Raw genomic sequence first — 21,025 nt, 5'->3', positions numbered from 1 at the left:
TACAGTATGTGGATGTAACATTAGAGAATTAGGATTCTATTAGTATTACTTGGTGCTCCATTGCCCTTGTTACTTTCTCCTCTTTCCCCTGCTTTAAAAATACTTCAGCTTGTCTAGCATTATGATTTTATAGTTGAGGATAGGGAGAGAGATTAGAAAGGAGTGTCACCTATGTATAATAAGGAGGGGTAGTTGATTGTTTTCTTGTGAAATAAAGAGGATTGGAAAAAAAACCCTCTGGGATATTGATTGGGCTGACCCTACAATTATGTAAAAAGGTAAAGGTGTCCCCGCACTTATAGTGCGAGTCGTTTCCGACTTTTAGGGTGATATCTTGCGACGTTTACTAGGCAGACTGTATATATGGGGTGGGATTGCCAGTTCCTTCCCCGGCCTTTCTTTACCCCCCAGCATATGCCGGGTACTCATTTTACCGACCATGGATGGATGGAAGGCTGAGTGGACCTCAACCCCTTTTACCGGAGATTCAACTTCCTCCTTCCGTTGGAATTGAACTCCGGCTGTGAGCAGAGCTTCGGCTGCGTTACCGCCGCTTACCACTCTGCGCCACGGAGGTAGGGTGAGATTAAAAGGGAGCAAGTTGTAAATTGTTTATTGTTTTGTTTTTACTGCCATGGGGGTGCCATATGGATTCTCAGGTACAAAAATTCCTTGGGCTGTACCATCTAGATCAGAGGTTTTCAAACTTTCTACCCCCAAGGCCCACTTGAGATGGCAAAATTTTTGAGGCCCATCGGTTACAAAATGGTGATGCAGGGGCAGAGCCAGTCAAAAATTGTGGCAGTTGGAGCCAAAGTTTGGTATAATCAGCTGGCAATTCCTGACATCACTTCTGCTGATATCTAATCCATCTTTTGAAATGACTGCATTCTTTGCCACAGTGTTTCCTTGTGGCAAGGAGTTCCATAGCTCAGTTTTCCTCAAGCAAACTACAAACATTTTCTCTGGAGGTATTCTATCTCAGCTCTCCACCCCCATTTTAGCCAGAGTTTGCTGATCCAGAATCTCTTAGAAGGCTTTTTCCTTTATATTTTTCCATTTCTACCCCCACATGCCTCTTAAATTACTTTTACCCATCTCCTGTAATTTGTTCTCCCATTCTCCTTTCACACTCAACCTGTACCTTATTCTGTCTGACCCCCAAAATACTGCCTTTCTCTTCCCAGTTTGCATGCTTGTTTATATTATTATTGTTGTTATTATTATTACCACTACCACCAGCACCTCTTATCCCAGTTTCTAATTTAATTCAACACCTCCTCTGGCCCTCATAGGAGGGAGACCTTTCTCATTTTCTTGCCATCCCTTACCCCAAATGTCTGTCTCTTAGCCACCCTTACTCAGTATGCAAGGTGCTGGCATTGGTCCAACCAAAAGTTATGGGGACAGGCTGTGGCATTGAGGGCCATCTAAAAGTGGCCCAAGACCGACTGTTTTGAGAAACACTGCTCTAGAAGATGGATCTTGCATAACTCACAAATTAGTAAACAGCACTTTCCTTTTCTATGAGTCACAATATTTAAATATACACTTGAATGACATGTAACTCAACAGAAAGGTTCTTCTTGGTTGCTTGCCCCTTGATATTTCCACCCTACTAAGATAAAAGCAATTTTGAAGAGCATCCTTAAGCAAAGTCTCAAATGAAAACTGCAGACCATACTGCTTTGTGAGCCACTAGACTTTAAACAGTCCTTAGAAAAGCTCATAAGAAATACGACTTTTAAGAGTAAGCCTGTGGTAAGACAGAGGTCAGTGAGATTGCTTTACTATAAAACTCAAAGCAATGTTCAACATAAAGCTCAAAGCATCATTATATACTGGAAGAGCACATAGGCAGAGGAGTAAAGACAGTTTTAAAAAATCTTAAATTTATTGATAAGCAAACTCCTATCTAAGCCCCAGTGCAAGCACCAACCACATGTTGCCTCTTGGGTAACTAACACAAGAAGTGTAACTGACCTAAGCTTGGAATTCATCCTGATTTAGACGTTTTCTGGCAAGACTGTAAAGAAAAGAAAACTTGGGTGGTAGTGGTTTGTTTTTACTTCATTCTGAACCCTACTCTAGAGGCCCCAAATTAGTTTAAGATTAAACTGACCATGAGCTTCCACCTGCCTCACCTGGATTTTGTCCTCATTTCAACCTCAAGGCACTGGGTCTTGACTGCTGATGCCTCTTTGTGAAAGACAACTAATTTCCAAGTTAATTTAGTTGTATCTAAGTCACTCTTCTTTATTATATCTTCACCCAGCCCATATTAATGCTCACTTTATACTTCACGTGTTAGTGATGTTTTCCGCAGCCACATTTGTTTTGCTCACAGCGAACACATAAAATGTGAATGGTAGTCTGCAAAGTGTCTTCTCAGTGGCTGTTCCAACTTGTCTGTTTAAGATACAGAATCATTCTCAGGCCCTGAGCCTGGCAACCCTAGTCCCACTGTACTCAGTGGGACTTTCTTCTGACTAGAAAATTTTCTTTACATTTTTCTGGGGTGAGAAGCAGACTGCTGGGGGCTAAAACAACACAGAGCATGCAGTACTGAGTGTTAAATGAGAAACATAAGCCTCCAGTCTCTGTTACGTGGTAAATTACTCTTTTTTTTATGGCAGTTGCATATTTGAGCCAATAACGCTTGCTGGAAGTACAACACTTAGACCTGTTTCACAAGATAAGCTGAGACTGCAATAGTTTTCTTTGCTATTTCTTTTTTTACATTTGTGAAATGAGACAGCCTAATCGTATGCATGTTTACTCAGAAGTAAACCCCACAGAGTTAATGAGTAGTTACTTCCATGTAACTGTGCATAGGATTGCAGCTTGTGTGCCTGTAGGACAACAGTATGAAAACTGCCCCCCCAAACACCCTAAACCAGCCTTTCCCAACCACTGTGCCTCCAGATGTTGTTGGACTACAACTCCCATCTTCCTGACCATTGGCAATGCTAGCTGAGGCTGATGGGAGTTGTGGTCCAACAATATCTGGAGGCACACTGGTTGGGAAAGGCTGTCCTAAACTGTAATGTGGTAGAATAATTGGAAGTTGTAAAAAAGCCTCTAAATCTGGAGTTCTGTCTTGCTTTATCTGCCAAAACAAAAGAGGACATACTGTAAACTCTGGTGGGGATTGTTTTGGTTTGCTTTTTGCTGTCAAACAGCAGAAGAAAACCGTGCATCTACAGAGCAATGTCTGCTTCTGAGCTGCATGCACAAGAGTTGCAATTTCCCCTTTAGAGGCTGAAATGGCTGCTGGTCTCTCTCACATGTACTGTCAGTGCCAAAGTAGCCAGGCAGGCTTTTGGGGTGGCTTAGGTTTTATTATTATTGTTGAGATTTTTAATGTTTTAATGTATTTGTATGTTTTTATTTTGTACGTCGCCCAGAGTGGCTGGACAGCCAGCCAGATGGGCGACTAATACATTTAATAATAAATAAATAAATAAATAAATACCTGCAATCACACTTGTGACAGTCATTTTCCAATGCAGGCCTCTGCTGTCTGTCACTGGGGGGCCTCATGGCCACACTACATATTATATTAAACACACCATTTAAAAGTGGGATTAGAGCTCACCACTTCTCTTTCTTAACGAAAAGCAGCCATGACAGGCAGAGGGCAACCAATACCATTTCCCCACTGAAAATGCACCTTGCAGCTGCTGTTTGCACCTGAGCAAATATCACCTGGAGTGGGGGGTGAGGAGAGCTTGGGGGGGCACACCTTTGATGTGAAAATAGTGTGGGGGGGAAGGATTAACTCTCTTTCCCTCCTCCGTATTGTGTGGTCCTTATCTGTATCAACACACACATACACAACTGCTTTTTCTTAAGAAAGAAGCTGAAGAAATTGTATTTGCAAACAATGCACTTAACATAATGTTTAGTTTAGCCCTGAGATAGAGTTGGAGGCTAAGCCCTCAAGTGCAGGAGGCAGGTAATAGTTACTGCTTTGTTGACCAATCAAGGGCAAAAGGGGAGGTTGTTGATATTTATACCAAGCCTGGTGAATCCAAACACTTAATGTCAATTGCAGGGGTTGAATGTTAGACACTACTGTATCCTCCTGTACCTGAAGTGACATTTTATTAGAGATTTCCCCCCAACACTGCTCTGTTCTAGGACATCGGTTTATTTTTATTCAGAGAACACTTCAGAGAAGCCATTTTCTAATTACTGCAAAAGACTCTACCAATGTATTTTCCAGAACATTTAAAAATCTTTAGATCTACTAAGCATATGACATTCATAAGCATAGCGCATGTGGCTTGAGCATGCACTCCACTTTCTGGGAGTAAATATACTGCTTCCCCACACTCTATATATAAATATTGGTTTAAAATAAATAATAAATAATCTATTTATTGCATAAGTTCCTGATTAGAAGTGCACGGGTTTCAATTATAGTCATGTGATTTTGTACCAAAATCCCAAGACAAGTCAAATGTATTTTGGAAAGTGGGAGGTGGTCATTAGTAAAAGCATCCATACAAATAATTTGCATAAAACCGTTATACTTCTGGACTCTTCTAAATAATGGATGATCTTCCTGTCAGTCATTTGAGCCCTGCATAGAAGTGTCTTTAACTATATAGTCCCAGGCTATGGTCTGAAGGCACATGAGGCCAGCATCCTGCTGAAGCTAAACAGGGTCAGGTCTGGTCAGTGACTGGATGGGAGACTGCCTGGGAACCATATGTAAGCCGCCTTGGGTTTCTATCATGAAAAGAAAGGCAGGGTATAAATGTAAAGAATGAATGAATGATTTAAGAATGAATGAATGATTTAAGAATGGCCTTCCTAAATTAAAGTACCTAATGCAATGTGTATAACATCAAAAGACCATTATAAAACCAATAAAAGCCTGGGTAAATGAGGATAAACAGACCTCACTTAGGGAGTTCATTGGATAGGTCCTACAACTGAAAAACCTCCCCTGTTGTCTGGGTTGGTGCTTCCAATATCATTATGGAGCAAAAAGTACAAAGTTATCAAGCTTCCAATATCATTATGGAGCAAAAAGTACAAAGTTATCAAGAACATTCCCTGAATAGGGAGAGGAGTGGGATGAATCTGGTGCTGCTGTTCCAATGTAGTGTAATTCAATCAGCCTCTTACAAAGAGCAGGGGGTTTCCTTTTCCAGGCAGGACTTAGCTCTAGGCCTCCACCTTCTGATTTGCAGATCAGAGCAAATAAAGAGTTGGTGGGAAGGGCAAGTTGTGCTTGGAGATTGTAGACACTTGCATTTCAAAACTCGGAGTACAAGAGTCTGAAAAGTGGGAGGGCTGGTGCCCGAGGGGAAGTGCAGCAAGAGGTCTTTCTGGAAGACTTATTTTTGTGAACAGAGAGGTGTAAGGGGCAGAGGTTGATGGATTGTCTCAGCAGCTGCTTCTCCTGGTCAGGATGAAGACTGCAAGGAGGAGGAGGAGCCCCCCTGCTTTCTTTTTATAGCTCTCACTGTTAGTTGGAGCCTTGTTCCTACAGCATAGCAGAATAGCCTTCAAGCCCTTGATGTAGATGTCAGGTCTCCATATGCTGAGAGTCCCAGATGTTTCCTTGATGGTTAAGGCAGCACACTGGAGAGATTCCAGAGTGCTGTACATTCTTCACGTCCATGGAGTGCGATGTGAAGTGTCCTGTTCACGTTCATTAATAGAGCCCTATCTCTGCAACGACTCCCACTGATTTATCTTTGGGTAGGGTTACAATATATGGGGGGAAGCACAGTTCTCATGTGTTTTCCTCATAATGCTAATGTGCATGTGGGAGGCCTTTGCATAGAACAGTGGTTCCCAAACTCCCCGCCCCCAGACCACTAGAAAATTGTTGATGGTCTTGGCAGACCACTTAATGATTTTTCTGTCTGTTGTAGCAATTGTAATGCTCTGTGCTAGATGCTGTATGATTTTTAATTGTATCTTTGATGCTGCTTTTATTTTTTATATTGCATTTTATTGTAATCCAATTTGCATTACATAGATGGCCATTTGATTCCTGCTCCTGGGATCTGGGGGAGAAGCTTTGCTCTGTGCTAAGGATGAGGAGCAAGCACCCACATCATGGAGTACGCTTCTGGCTACCGGCCGTACTGCATTCCACTGACAAGTAAATACATTTTTTAAAAAAAAATTAAAAAGTTTTTGTTGGTGGTTGATGGATGGTGCTATCTGGAAGCTAGTTTTATACAGTAGGGCCCCGCTTTCCGGCGTTCCACTGATGCGGCAGCTTTCAATTAGGGGAAATTCCCCGTTTTAAAGCCGATTTTGCGGTTTTTCGGCATTTTTCGGCATTTTCACGCGACGCGACCCATTATAGTCAATGGGTTCCGCTTTACGGCGGGGGCCTGGTCCCTAACCCGCCGTATAAGTGGGGCCCTACTGTACAGGAAATGAGCTGTCAGTCTTGCAGTTTTTATTTTTACTGTTTATTATGTGATGGTTGAATTTGTTTTTATTGGATTTGTTTTTAATTGTATTATGGCCTAGTGTCCTTTCTAATTAGAGTATATCACTTGGGTACTCAAGGGGAGTGAATACAGCTAGCAAATACGATGAATTAAATATAATGAATTTCTGTTGAGCAACAGGAGGAACTTTCCCTTTTACTGCTGCTGTCACACTAGCCTTTTTCCAGCACTGAAGGCTGGTTTGCCAAGAAAAAGGCCTAACACTAATTACCTGGGAACCTGATCTATGCTTTCTTTGTGCCTTCCGTCCTACTGCTTCGAGAAAGGTGGCAGATAGATGCATACATTAACTAACAGTGCAAACTGCCGTATAGCACCCAAACATTAAATAGCTCAGACCTGGTGGGAGGTGAATATTCAGAGAAAATTAATGAGCCAAGCAGCCCTGAAAAGGCCCATAGAAGCAGAGGGAAGGCTACACAACCAGCAGAATCTTGTTGCAGCCTTTAGGATTGCATGTTGGAATGCTGTCCCGTACCCCTACCCCCATACTCCTAAGCACCCCGCTCATTAAAAAAAAAAAGCACACTAAGGGAAAGGCTAGACGTTCTCTCCTTAATGTGCAAGATTTTTAACTATATAGCGTTCAGAAATGCAGTTCCACATTTGTGGTTTGTAATGGTGCCAGCCAGCCAGAACTGGATCACATTGCTTGGCACAGAATCTCAAGAAGAAAAGTCAGACAACTGTGAGTGCTTCCAGATGGTGGTTTAATTTGCAACCTGGCCATTGAGATATCACAAATGGTTTGAATTTTTTTACTTATTGGATCTTTCCAGAGAGGGAAGATGCAGATTAAATGGGGAAGGGAAACATGTCATGTGGATGCTGCAAACAAAGAAACAAAAACAAACTTGCATTGATGAGGAGCACCAACCTCACAATGAATACGCATCTGGAAGTACCTGCATCTTTTTGCTGATTACCCGAGGTAAAGGAAAGTTTCCCCAGTTCTGTACACACCCTCCACAATGAAGGTGTTGCCTGGTAGGAGCTCTGTAATTTTGCTTGCCAAGGAGCTGGGCTGAGGGATGGGCGAGCCAAGCAGAGGAACATCTCCAGCTCATAAGAAGGCAGCCACACCTACCCTGAGAGTTTGTCCTGCTGCCCCAGTTAGAACCATGGGATGGAAGCTGGCAGCATCCCAAACAGAAGCTAGCAAGGGGTGGGGGTGGGGTGCAGGGTTGAGTGGATTTAAATGATGATTTAAACCGCTTCTGTGAAGGACTTGGTTTTAATGATTTAAATCACAGTTTAAATCACTAGTGTGGAAGATTCTATTTACTCATCATTTTTTAGTAGAAGTACATTATTGTTTAATATAACCTTAATAATATTCAGAGATGTAGGTTTGATTAGAAGATAGGTACACACCAAGCAATTATTCTGAATTGTTTTCAGATTAATTTTCATAAAAAAATTGGATGATAATTTGTGATTTTAGTACTAGAGCAGAATGAACTTGTGGAGTCATTCAGGAGATGAATCAGCTCCAACTGTTCAATGAATCATCATATTTTTGTCATGATGTGCCAGAATCACCACCACCAAACAGGCTTTTACATTGTATGAATAAGATTGTTTATTCTTCTGGTTAGTTTTCTTCTTCAAAAAAGAACATTAACAAAACATGCACATGGATATTTGAACGGTTAACTATTTCAGTTTTTAGATAAATGGTACAGTTCTTTAAAAAATAAAATTTAGGCAATTTCAACTAAGTCAACATGAGAAACTTAACATATTGGGTGGAACAGTTAACTCAGTCTTCTTCACCTTGTTCATTGTCTGGAAAAGAAATACAAACTTTTCTGCTTTTTCAGTTCCCAACTTATTTCTCAGTTTAGAATGAATTAGTCCAAAGGAAGAAAAAATCCTCTCTACACCTCCGTGGCGCAGAGCGGTAAGCGGCAGTAACACAGCCGAAGCTCTGCTCACGGCCGGAGTTCGATTCCAACGGAAGGAGGAAGTCGAATCTCCGGTAAAAGGGGTCGAGGTCCACTCAGCCTTCCATCCGTCCGTGGTCGGTAAAATGAGTACCCGGCATATGCTGGGGGCTAAAGAAAGGCCGGGGATGGAACTGGCAATCCCACCCCATATATACGGTCTGCCTAGTAAACGTCGCAAGACGTCACCCTAAGAGTCAGAAACGACTCGCACTATAAGTGCGGGGACACCTTTACCTTTGCACCTACAGAAGAGGCTACTGCTAAGAGCTGGATTACCACTTCAGTGGTTTTCTCCTTGTTCAGAACTACTCCATCTCCCCAAATTCTCTGTTCATTGATCTTCTCTATGAGAGAGAGAGAGAGAGAGAGAGAGAGAGAGAATATGCACTTCATGTACACCACCTGCAGAATACGACTGATCAGGTTATCTCCCATCTCCATAAACGGCTGTTAACATATTCATAGAATTAATTAGAAGTTGTATAATTAGTATTCATGATGATATCTTTGACCTAGGCTCTTTTTTTACTAATTAAGAAAATTGTGAAATCCAATCTAAATCAAAAGTATTTATTTATTTATTTAAAAACATTGATTTTTTATCAACCCTGGGGCAAAGCCAAGCAGATACAAATGTGAGCCAGCAGCTTTCAAAAGGCTCAGTTTTTCTATGTAGCAGGTATAGAGAGACAAAGTGATAGACATGGCAACAGTAGCCACCAGGGAGATCTCTCCTCTAGTCCCCACTGGGATAGGAGGGTGGTGGGTACCTCCTGGGGATAACAGCCCCAACCCTCATGTGGCAACTCTGTTTCCCCCTTGAGCTGGGCAGCAACACTAGCTCCCATCCATTGGAAACAGAAACATTATACAGTATATATATATGGGACGTTTTGGTAGAAAAATAAAAACCTCTGTTTTGTTAATCACAATTGAGGATGGAATGCTCAGAGGGGCTTCATTTGCAGAAGCTAAGTAATCTGTCCTCCAAGTTAAGACCATGTGATGCCAGTGTGTCAAGAGAGTATATCCAAAAGTTTTCCCTTTTAGTCAATGCTGCTGGATCTGTTGGCATCTCTCTGGCTGTTATAGAAAAGTCCAACAGACTGTGGCCCTCAGTGTTGAAATGTTTTGCAACTGGTTGCTCCACTTTTTAAAATTAAGACTGTAGATTTGTGGTTTCTGAAGTGTGTGTGTAGGTCAGTTGTAGTTTTCCCTGTGTACTGGATATGACATTCAGTTTTTTTGCATTCGATGACAAATTACATTACAGGACCTGCAGATGATGTTCTGTTTGATGTCATATGTTCTGCCTGTCCTAGTGCTTTTGCAAGTAGCTGTCTCCATGAAGTACACACAGGTGATACAGTGTTTGGAGTGGCAAGGATGAGACCCAGGATTGCTGATAGGTGTTTTAAGCACAGCTCTCAGTAATAGTCTGTATAAAGTGGGAGGCTGGCAAAATGCTACAACAGGAGGCTTGTTGATGGCTCTAGCAAGATGTTCAGAGTTTGCTAGCAATGGGTAGCTCTCCCTATTGCTTGGTGATAGTTAGGAGATGCTGGATGGAAATCTACTGCAAATGGAATCCATTGTTCTTTGAAACCCCATTGTTATGGAGGAGGCTTTTTCTGGACAGAATGGAGGCTCAGTGGATGTTGCAATTGATAATATGTGGAGGATAACCTCTCAGAAGAAAGTGTTCTTTAAGTTCTTTAAGATTTTTCTCTGGTATTTATCTCCATTGTTGCAAATACATTTGATTCTCTAAGCTAAACTATACACAGTGTTTTTCTTTATATGCTTAGGATGGCAAGATTTCCAGTTTAGATGGGTGTCAGTGGGTTTGCTGTAGAGATCACTGTTTTTCAGTGGTGAGGAGGACATCAAGAAAAGGGATGTATGGATTAGCATTTGTAGTATTAAATATGAACTTAATAGATGGATGGATAGAGTTGATGTAATTTTTAAATTGTTCTAAGCTCGCTTTACCATTTTTCCAGACCATAAAGATGTTATCAAGGATGACACCATATAAGTGGTTTGTTAATGGCCTTTTGAGAATCTCTTGTTCCAGTTTACCCATAAATAAATTCGCATATGATGGAGCCATGCGAGTCCCCATAGCTGCGCCTTGTAGTTGCAGGTAATGTTCTTCATTGAATGTAAAGTTGTTGCAAGTCAGGACTGTAGCTAAAGTTGCGATAACCTCTGTTGGAGGATTGTTAGCATTTCTGGTGTTAAGGAACTCATTAAAAGCTTGAATCCCATCATTATGTGGAAAATTGGTGTAAAGAGATGTGACATATAAAGTAGTTAGTATAGTATTGTTGTGGAATTGATACTGCTTGTTTAAAGACTCAGTTTTAAGTAAGAAGTCATTGGTGTCTTCGACATACGATAGGAAGTTTTGCACCATGTTTTGTAAATTTAAGTCAATGTACAGATAAATCCTTTCAGTAGCTGTGTTGTTACCTGAGACAAGCGGGTGACCAGGATTGTTGGCTTTGTGGATTTTAGGCAGCAAGTAAAACCTTCTAGAGGTGGGATTTGGATTAACAAGGAGATCAACAGTCTCCTCTTTAAGAAGTTTCCTACTTGTAAGGTTTTGTATAGTTGTAATGATATGAGTATTGAGATCTGTGGTGATGTCTTTGTCAAGAAGTCTATATGTTGTTCCATCCTTTAGTTGTCTTTGACCTTCTGCTATGTAGTCTGCAGTGTTCAGTACCACAACAGCACCACCCTTATCCGCAGGCTTGATGTGTGGTTGTTATTGATAAGAGAAAGGTTTGTAAGACTGGATTCCTGTTAATGTTCGGTGTCCAAGTTTTAGGTGGCAGAAACCGTAGCAGAGGATCTCAGTTGTAGAGATCTATGTTGTTCTTAGAGTAATCATTAAAAATTAATCCAATCTGCATTTCCTTTCAATTGCTTTGATGTCACATGTCATTTGTGCTATATTGTGCTGTCTAGGTGTCGGGCAGAAGTTGAGGCCTTTGGATACAGTAGAAGCCTAATTTCATTAGGTGACATTTTGCCTGCAGTGAGATCTGTTATTGTTGTGGAGTCATTTCTGTAAGTTATGTCAGGTGATCTTGTTATACATGTGGAAGTTATTGGAGTAAATCTTCTGAATCTCCTGTTTTTCTTTTTCTTGTTAGCTTTTATTCTTGTAGCAGAGGAAAACATTTCTTTATAAATAGAACCCTGTGTTATTAAATTGGATGGAATAGGGGGAAGATGATGTGTTAGAATATCCCTTTTGAGTCTTTTTCTTTTTGGTGGCATGGACATTGATAAATGTTGTCTGTTCTGTTTTGTGGAGTAGATACAGGAGACATTCATAGTCATATGGTGTTAGAATTTTTCTTTGAAACATTAATTCCTGCTGTAGTGCTTGTTTCAAGGTCTTGATTTTCAGAAGATGCTGCTTAATAATCATAGAGATAAGGAATATGTTCAGCTGATGTTTCTCTATGTGCCAATTTAGACATAGAGGGATACTTTCCCTCTCTCTATATATATGTGAGAGAATTTTGAAAGCAACAAACAGAACTTCACCCAAGCTTGCTCTGGATCCCTATAAAGATTCTGTTAATCACCTAAATATATATATACATAATTGTAATTAACAAACAATCAAAATTATGTGTGTGTACACACACACACCTTACACTGTTCTACACTTACCTGTGCTGAGTTCTTTTGTATTTGGTTTTATATTAAAACAGCAGCAGAAGGATTCTTCAACTGAGTAAACTCTCTGGCCCCTTCTGGCTCTTCCATAGAGGGTTTACCTCTTAAAGGGCCAAGGCAGACATATATGCATACACCCCTCATTGTCTAAAGGCCACTTCCATATGGCAAAATTCCCTATACAGAAGTCACACTGTTCTGGTTTGCCTAAAACACTAAGCTAAGTTTTTTTAAAAAAAACTATGATGTATGGCTTAGTGTTGTGTGTGAACCCTACCCAGTGGCTTAAATATGGCTTGTTTACTGCCAATAAGTCATGATATGAAGCCATAGTTTGTTGTTGCCATTATGAACCTTGGTTTGTTTTAGTTATGCCTTGGGTTACATGTGAACCAAGCAGCCTGGGTTTGTTTACCCACTCCAGATGCTAACCAAACTATAAAGGTATGGGGCAAGAGCAGCAGGACAAAAACACCCTCCCAACTCTGGAGAAACAAACTATGGTTTGTTTGATTGTGTGACAACTCCTGGTTAACTTGTGGTTTGTTCAACTATGGCTTAAAGAAACCATGGCTAAGCATTATGTGCTAACCAGAACACTTTGTAAGAAATTGCATGAATCCTGCATCCAGTTCAGCCTCCGCTTCCAAACATGCAGTACATTTATTAACACATGCCATCTCTCTCTCTCTGTGCAGGATAACAGCAGAAAATAACCCTAAGACAGTGCTTTCCAGGATAACTGAAGAAGATCAGAGAAGCTTAAGGAAGATTACCCCCTGCTTCCCCTTGAAGGGGAAAGGCCTTTCTCTGGCAAGTCCTGTCTCCATGGATAAAGGACACACGTTACCTCAAGACTTCTGGGAGTTGCTGCACTGTCTGAGGATGAGGAGCAAGTATGCCATCCTCCTGGTATTTGTGGTAGCACTGGTCATTATTGAAAAGGAGAACAACATCATATCAAGGTAGGAGGGGGAACAGAGAACTATACTAGAAGAGAGGCTTTCTCTGTATCCTAATGTAGCCTTCAGGCTGGAAGTAAAACTTACCAACCTTGCAGGTCCCAACTTGCTACCACCATCTCTCCAGCCTTTTGGAACAAGGTAAATATCTGTGCCTCCCAGTAAGAATTAAGCTGCTTCTTTATCCAGGAATGCAGCCAGATTGCTCTTTTAAACACCCATGCAGTGATAGGTCAAACCAATGGAGCGTTTGGAGTGGCTTGATTAAAATTGGTTTGACTGAAAAAATAAGTATTATAAAAGAATTTTCCTAGAAAAGTACAAGAGGGATTTTCAGGAAGTGCAGCTTTTCTCTCCCCTGCTTGACAAGCTGCAGCTGCCAAAATTCACTTTTCACTTTTCTGAACAGTTCTTAAAGTTACAGGAGCCTTATCCTTATAGGAACATAGGAATCTACCTTCTATTGAATTAGGCAATTGCTCCACCTACCTCATCTACACTGACTGGCAGAGTTTCAGTCCCACCAGAGATTGAACCTGGGACCTTCTGCGTGCAAAGCAGATGTTCTACCACTGAATTACAGCCCTTAGACCTCCTTTGCCTCTAGTCACTCTGCACATGTTGAAAGCCATCTCAGAAAGTGGTTATTACAATTTCTGTATGCCACCAATATTCTACGCACAAACCCATCTGGCGCAAGATATTTTGCTGCCTGAGATGGAGTAACACATGGCCCACCACCGCCGCCACCACCCTGAGTCAAGGAACACTGCCTTTGAGGAGCAGATGGAAAACACTGAGCAGCTACCAGGGAGGTACACTTGGTTTCTAAGGCCTGGAATAATCTCAAAGTGTTGTGTGCTGTCTGTTTCATTATCACTGCTATTATAAGTCTTGGTGATTTTATTCTCTTTCTTTACAGGGTGTCAGATAAACTGAAGCAATCTCCACATTCCCTGATGGAAGCCAATATCACAGACTCTGGCTTGGTGCTCTCAGAGAACGGTTCTCTGCTGTCCCTGAGCAAGCTGGACTTGGCTTTCTTCCAGCTTAAGAACAGGCTTCAGAATATCACTATGCAGCTCGGGGGGACTAGAGAACCTTTGCCGGCACGTATTAAGGGGACACGGAAACATGTGCTCCTAATGGCTACCACCCGCACCGGTTCCTCCTTCGTAGGGGAATTCTTCAATCAGCAGGGCAACATTTTCTACCTCTTTGAGCCACTATGGCACATTGAAAGGACGGTGTCCTTTGAGCCTGGAGGTGCTAATGCTGTGGGTTCAGCTCTTGTCTACAGAGATGTTTTGAAGCAGCTCTTCCTTTGTGACCTCTACATCTTGGAGAGCTTTATAATTCCATTCCCAGAGGATCACCTGACTCAGTTTATGTTCCGACGTGGTTCGAGCCGCTCGCTGTGTGAGGACCCTGTTTGCACACCTTTTGTCAAGAAGATCTTTGAGAAGTACCACTGCAAGAACCGTCGCTGTGGTCCCCTAAATGTGACTCTGGCCATGGAGGCCTGCCTGCGCAAGGAACACATGGCGCTTAAGGCAGTGCGGATTCGGCAGCTGGAGTACTTGCGTCCTCTAGTTGAAGACCCTCGCCTGGATATGAGGATCATTCAGTTGGTGCGGGACCCTCGGGCTGTGCTGGCTTCTCGCATGGTTGCTTTCTCAGGGAAGTATGAAACCTGGAAGAAATGGGCTACTGAAGGTGCAGCGACCCTCAATGAGGATGAGGTACAGAGGCTGCGGGGCAATTGTGAAAGCATCCGGCTCTCAGCTGAACTTGGATTGAGGCAGCCGGCATGGCTGCGGGGTCGCTACATGCTGGTCCGCTATGAGGACATTGCCAGGTCGCCCCTTCAGAAGGCCAAGGAGATGTACAAATTCACAGGCATCACCATCACTCCACAAGTAGAGGACTGGATCCGGAAGAATACTCAGGCACCTCAGGATAGCAACGGCATCTACTCCACCCAGAAAAACTCCTCTGAGCAGTTTGAGAAATGGCGATTCAGCATCCCCTTCAAGCTTGCCCAGGTGGTGCAGAATGTCTGCAGTCCAGCTATGAACCTGTTTGGCTACAAGCTGGCCAGCAGTGCTGAAACCCTTACAAACAGATCTGTCAGCTTGCTGGAGGAGAGGAGGACCTTCTGGGTCACTTAAAGGTGGCTTTTGCTGATGGATTTTCTATATTGTAGCTGTCTGTCGGACTGAAAAAGACAGAACACCAGAATTATTGGGGAAGGAACACGTAGCGCAAAGGGTTGAGAGGAGGGGAGCCGTCTTTGGCTAGCCTGCTTCATGCTTCTGCTTATCTTGCGCTGTTTGTTCACACCAGGGTGCTTTCTGCTTTTTCTGGGAGCAGATGTCACTGGCCGACACATTACAGGCCCCTTGATGGGTTTATAAGGTGGCTAAGCTTTGGCACAAAGAAGTGTTCAGAAGCTGGCACAGAGTGGAGCATGAAATACTGGATTCTGGGTTCCCTACCTCACGTCCGTGACCTCCTCAGTGGAGGCCCCTCTCTTCAGCCATGTACACTAAACATCCAAAGAGAAGTTTTTTTTATATTTGACAATTATAAAAGGAAATTGGTTTCTTATCCTGCTGGGAAGATGTGAGAAAAGCAGAGTATTGCACTGATACTGCCTCAGGCAGCCTTAAAGGACGTGTCCAGCTCATATTTGGGGGAGAGTGGGAAAGAGAAAGTAAAGAAACTTTTTTAACAGAACTGCCTGAAAAGAGATCTGACTGTTTCGTCATTTAAACAGAGGACGTTTTGTACGTATTCTACTTGAGACCCTCAGATTAATTAATGCCTTGTTTAAACTGGAGATGTGACTGGCTCATACCAATTATCATGGAAAAAACATGGGAGTGGAGCCAAACGTGGCTCTACCCACAATAATAAGGGGACTTTGGGTTACACCTGAGAAAGTGTTGTGCACGTGCTGTGGTTTGTCATGCTTTGCACTTAAGCCCTTGGATGAGAGACAGAAAGCAGGCTATGAAAATAACATTCAAAGAGAGAGAGAAAATGGAATAATATTCATCCTACATCCCTGGGGATCAACCTTCCTCAGTGCCATCAGCTGCTTTTGCTCTCCAATAGTCTATTTTTAAAAACAAACACACCTGCTGTCTGGTTTTCTCACTTGTCACTGAATCAATTGTTACTGAATCTCATTCAGTGTGTGAAGACAGTTAGAAACAATAGCTGCTTTCTAGTCTGGTGACAGAAGGCTGTGACTTTAATTGTGTTTTCTCCTCCCTCCCCCTTGCTGTCCTTCCTTCCAATAATTGTTTCTGTGTCCTTTAAAGTGCTGGTTGGAAACTGCCAATAATTCTTTCCTGCCATTTCAGAGGGGGGTTGTTTTGTACAAACCAGGCCTACTGAAATGCAGAGGAAGAAGTGACAGGCTATGGAGGCAAGCAGGTGGAGCCAGTGATAGGCAATAGAAATAGTTTCTGTAACAGCAAGAAACAAGGTCTGTGACACAGCCAATGAATTCCTCTTATTCCCTTCTGGTCATAGGTTCACTTTGTTTTCTCTTTAAGGGTTTGCGGCCCAGTAGGGAACATCTGATGAATCTTTAGCACACTTTAGGCCCTGCTATTAATTTGAAGCACTGATTAACATACTTACCCTGCCTGGACACAGCTTCCTTCTCTTGTGTATCCTCATCTGGAATGTAAACCCAAAATTTCCATCCTGGAGTATGTGCCCAGGAAGGAAATTTTGGATTTACATTCCAGATGAGGATAGGCCAGAGAAGGAAGCTGCATTAATGGCACATGCTTTCATGGAATAGAGTCCACTTTGTCAGACGCATGAAGTATTATCCTTAGTAGGCAGGCAGGCAAACATGGATACAGAGGGGGAAATTGTAAACAGTAGTGCCAACTGGTTATGAAACACAAAGATTGGCAGAAGTTATATATACAAATATATACAGAGTGATCCATTCATAACCGCAGCCACTTTCTGTCTGGCATTACTAATTTCACACCAACAAAGGGAACATGTACTTTTGGTAATGGGAAAAATATCTTTAATCTCAATTGACTGAGATGTCTATAAAATCATATATTATTAGAAGCTTCATTTCCTTTTGTTTATTTTTTGAAAAAATCATTCAACCAGAAGCTGTTAACATTTATGGCTTATAAAATTTATTTTTTGCAGGGGGATGGGGAGAGAATTGGTGAAATAAAAAACTGCATTTATTTTAACCCACTCAGAACAAAGGAGAATGGCATGCAACATGCTGCTATTTCCTAACATGTAGCAAGTGAGCAGGGGGGGAAAGCAAGACTTTTTGCACAGCAATGTATAATTATGCGTTGCCATCTCTCCTCTCCACCCCCACCTACCAAGAAAAAAGCAGCTGGTTCTAAACAGAATTTTATATCATGAAGTAGAAGATAAAAAAAAAGTATGCCACTGTATAAAAGTTTTTAAAAGTTGCTTCTGGGATACCATTAGCTCTTTCCAAAATCTCTGCCAGAGTTAAAATGTTACGCTAGATTTTCCACACAAATATCAGCCACCTGTATGGTGAATTAGCACACGCACATGCACACACACTTCATTAACATTGCTTCAGTTGGGATATTTGTTTGACTGGTAAGTGGTGACTGACTGTAGCAGTTTCACACATTCAGAGTATCTGTGGTGACCAGGAACCTTCACCTCCTGATGTGGGAAAGTGCTATATGAAGGGATCTTCAGCTTTCTTGGACTGCACACTCGGTAACTCCCAACCAATGAGCTTTGACTCTCCAGTTAGTCATGGGGAATCTGTGGCTGGACTGGAGGAAGGGATATTCACAGACATAAAACTCTATTTTGGTGTCACCTTAGGAAGAAGTTCTTGCTCCATTATTTTTGCTATTTGGTCTTATTGAACGGTGTACATTGATGTGTACCTAAAACACTTTTTGGATCACTTGAAAGCAGCATTTATACATTATCTAGAGCAACTTCCTCCAAGCTGTTGCCTTCCATATGTCTTGGACTACAACCCCCATAAGCCCCAACCAGCACAGCTGTTGTAGTCCAATGGATTAGTCCAAAACATCTGGAGGGCACCAGATTGGTGAAGACAGATCTAGAGCACAGCAGCAATGTCTGCACATGGCTAAGGTGCATTTGGTTTTTATAAACTAGTAGAGATCGCTAGCATGGTATGTCACTACATAGTCTGCCTGAACCACATTGTCAGAGGTTATGGATATTTCTAGGAACAGTGCAATATGGTATATTTTATGACATATTTAAACAAGACCTAAATGCCACTTTCTAAATGCACTAAGGGTGCAATCCAACTGCCATTTATGCTGGGCTGAGACCCCTGGCTGAGCTGGCAGAGTCCAGACTCTGCTGGGCTCTGCCAGCAGACACCCACATCCTGGCTCAGCTGCAGTGGAGCCAGGACCCTGCCAACTCAGCTGGGTATCCACTAGGGAAGTCCAGCCTGGCAGAAGGGAAGCCAAGGGGTGTTCCAGGGCATGTCAGAGGAGGGGCTGCAGGAGGGGACTTAGGCCACATCCAACTCATGTTCGGAGTGCTCCTGCAGGTCCCAATCAGGCCAAACTTACACTAAGAAAAAGGTCGGTCTACAAAAATAATTACAGTGGTAGTCAATGGAGAGTGCTTACTCCCCAGTAGGGGTATTTGAGAGCTGGCTTTTACTTTTTGATTCCTATGTACAGCTCCCAGCTGATTCCATGTTCAGCCAGCCCAGAGTCTCCTGAATGGCAGTTGGATGCTGTGGACCTTCCCGCTGGCTCCTCCTTCCACTAGCTTCCCCTGTTGGATTGCTGTGTAAATCTTGGTGGAAAAATTATGTGCACTATTGCCATAAAGTTAGGGGAAATGTTTACTTTTTGCCATCAGTTTCTTGGTTGGGAAGTTGATGCATTCAGCTGTTTTCCAACCTGACTGCATGTGGCAAAGCAAATGCTATAGGGTCAATATCTCAGTGGAGGCAGAAGATAAAACTTGCTCTATCTCTAGTATGTCACTGGAAGGAGGCATGAGCCAAACACGGTCCATTCCAAAGGGCACAGTGTATAGGTGTAAGGAGCTATGAAAACTTTCTGACCACGAGCCTTATAGATAGGCTGTGCTTCCAAATCAAGATATACTTGTCCAATTCTCAGGTGGGCAGGATACTTAATAGCCCCCAAGTTATGAAAAGTTTCAACCAGCACTGTTGCTATGTAACAATATATTGCTCCTGCTGTTGCTGAATTTTATTTGTGATTTTCCATTCTGTTGTGGTGTTCTTGTTGTTTTCAAATTTTACCATTTAAAAAGATTCTGTACAACAGCTGCGGGTTTGGTGAAAAGAAGCCATAATTTCCTGACATCTACAAAACAGTTCAAGTCTGGTAGGTTTTCAGACTTCTTCTTTTTAGCTGTAAAATGTGTATTGGGTTTATTTATTTGTTATATGTGGGAAAGATGAAAAATAACTTTATTAGCAGGAATCAGAATTGCACAAAATAAATAAAAACAGACTCAGAAATGTTTCCCAAGAAACAGAAATGCAATTAATCAAGAGCAGCTATGGTTAAAATAAAACATGGTTCTTTTTCCATTCCTGCCTTTTTTGCAAGAATCTTTTATAGGAGAGAAGGGATCTATTTAAAGGAAGGAACTCAACAGGAAACAATTACATTTCATTCTCCCTCTCTAATCTCAGAGCTGCAAATAGCACTAACTATCTTAGAAATGATAAGGGGAATGGTTGGTTCTTCTAACAATACTTTCAGTATCCTCAGTTCAACAGTATCCTTTCTGTTGCACTGCAGAAGGGAAGAGGTTTATTTATTTATTTTCCAATGACAACTGGGGTGGGGTGTGTGGTTGCTTTCATATAAGAGGAGGATTCAGGGTGTGGTGCATACTGGGTTTTTCTTTAAGATCTTAAAATGAAAAGAAAGGTACTCTGTCTGGAAAACACAGAGGAGCCATAATACAGTGCCCAACAATAATTGCTATATCCAGTAATTAAACCCAGTGGGGCTTAAGCATGCCTGAGTCTGAGATGGACTGAAGTCAGGAACTACACTTGTACTTTACAGATCACAAGTGACTGAGAAGTCTGGAATCAAGTTATCCATCTTTCCAGTATATCTCTGGATGGCAAACATGTACCGTTGCCATGCTGCAACTCAGACAGCCTACCTTCTCCATGAAAACACTTATGCCACAGCAAGAGAGGATGCCGCTCTCATTGTGCCCCCACCTCTCCTGGATCCCATTGCCAAACTTCCTTCTACATGTGGTGGCGAAGCAGGTGAAACTTTAATTTTGTCCCTCAGAAAGTGGGGGAGCAGGGGGAGTGAGTCGCCATAGGAAGGGTGGTGCAATGGCAGCAACCTCTTTTGGTGAAGGTAACATCTGGTTCCCTGGAATGCAACCTGGCCAATCCTATACTGAAGTGTGTAGGGTTAATTCCCCCAGAGAGCCTCTACTCTCATGCTTGGCAGTTGAGAAAGTTTCCAATTTTGTACGGCTGCAGAGATTTTTATATATATATTTATTTTAATTTATATTGACAGTGTGCAAGCATATGATGCTTAGATGCTTTGACTAAGCATAGTTCATGGCAGTCTTCCTGTATCCACTGGGGACAGAATTTAGGCCAACGCTGGAATCGAGTCTCACTGTTGGGTCGGATGCATGAATAGGAGGTGAGGGAGGGGGGAGTTCATTGGCAGCTCTTGGGGGATCACACAGAAAGGTTCCCTACACTGTAGCTAGCCAGGATAGACAGAGAGAGGCAGTTTTCTCTTAAGCCAATCACTTGACCTTCCTGAACACAAGAGAGTCATTCACTGGTAGTATATTTATTTAAAGAAGAAGGTTTTTTAGAAACTTGATGAACACATCTTCAGTCTGGGAGACT

The 21,025-nt window shown here is 42.2% G+C and overlaps 1 protein-coding gene across 7 annotated transcripts in view; it reads left to right on the top strand.

Annotated features, from left to right (window-relative positions):
- Nucleotides 1–19,690, top strand: part of CHST3 (carbohydrate sulfotransferase 3) — a 49,274-nt gene extending 29,584 nt beyond the window's left edge. For 2 of the 7 annotated variants that reach the window (XM_061635210.1, XM_061635209.1), the window contains exons 2-4: nt 6,002–6,127; nt 12,835–13,101; nt 14,021–19,690. In XM_061635210.1, the coding sequence (XP_061491194.1) occupies nt 6,060–6,127; nt 12,835–13,101; nt 14,021–15,269 (1,584 nt within the window). In that variant the 5' untranslated portion in view covers nt 6,002–6,059 and the 3' untranslated portion in view covers nt 15,270–19,690. Of the gene's footprint in view, nt 1–5,313; nt 5,337–6,001; nt 6,128–10,139; nt 10,169–12,565; nt 12,581–12,834; nt 13,102–14,020 lie in introns of those variants that run through there. The other 5 variants (XM_061635212.1, XM_061635214.1, XM_061635211.1 and 2 more) reach the window with 4 other exon arrangements.
- The last annotated feature ends 1,335 nt before the right edge of the window (nt 19,691–21,025 follow it).

The sequence above is a fragment of the Rhineura floridana genome, chromosome 7 (assembly GCF_030035675.1).
Source record: "Rhineura floridana isolate rRhiFlo1 chromosome 7, rRhiFlo1.hap2, whole genome shotgun sequence".
In the NCBI taxonomy this organism is placed as follows: Eukaryota; Metazoa; Chordata; class Lepidosauria; order Squamata; family Rhineuridae; genus Rhineura; species Rhineura floridana.
This window is presented reverse-complemented; position numbering and strand designations above follow the sequence as displayed.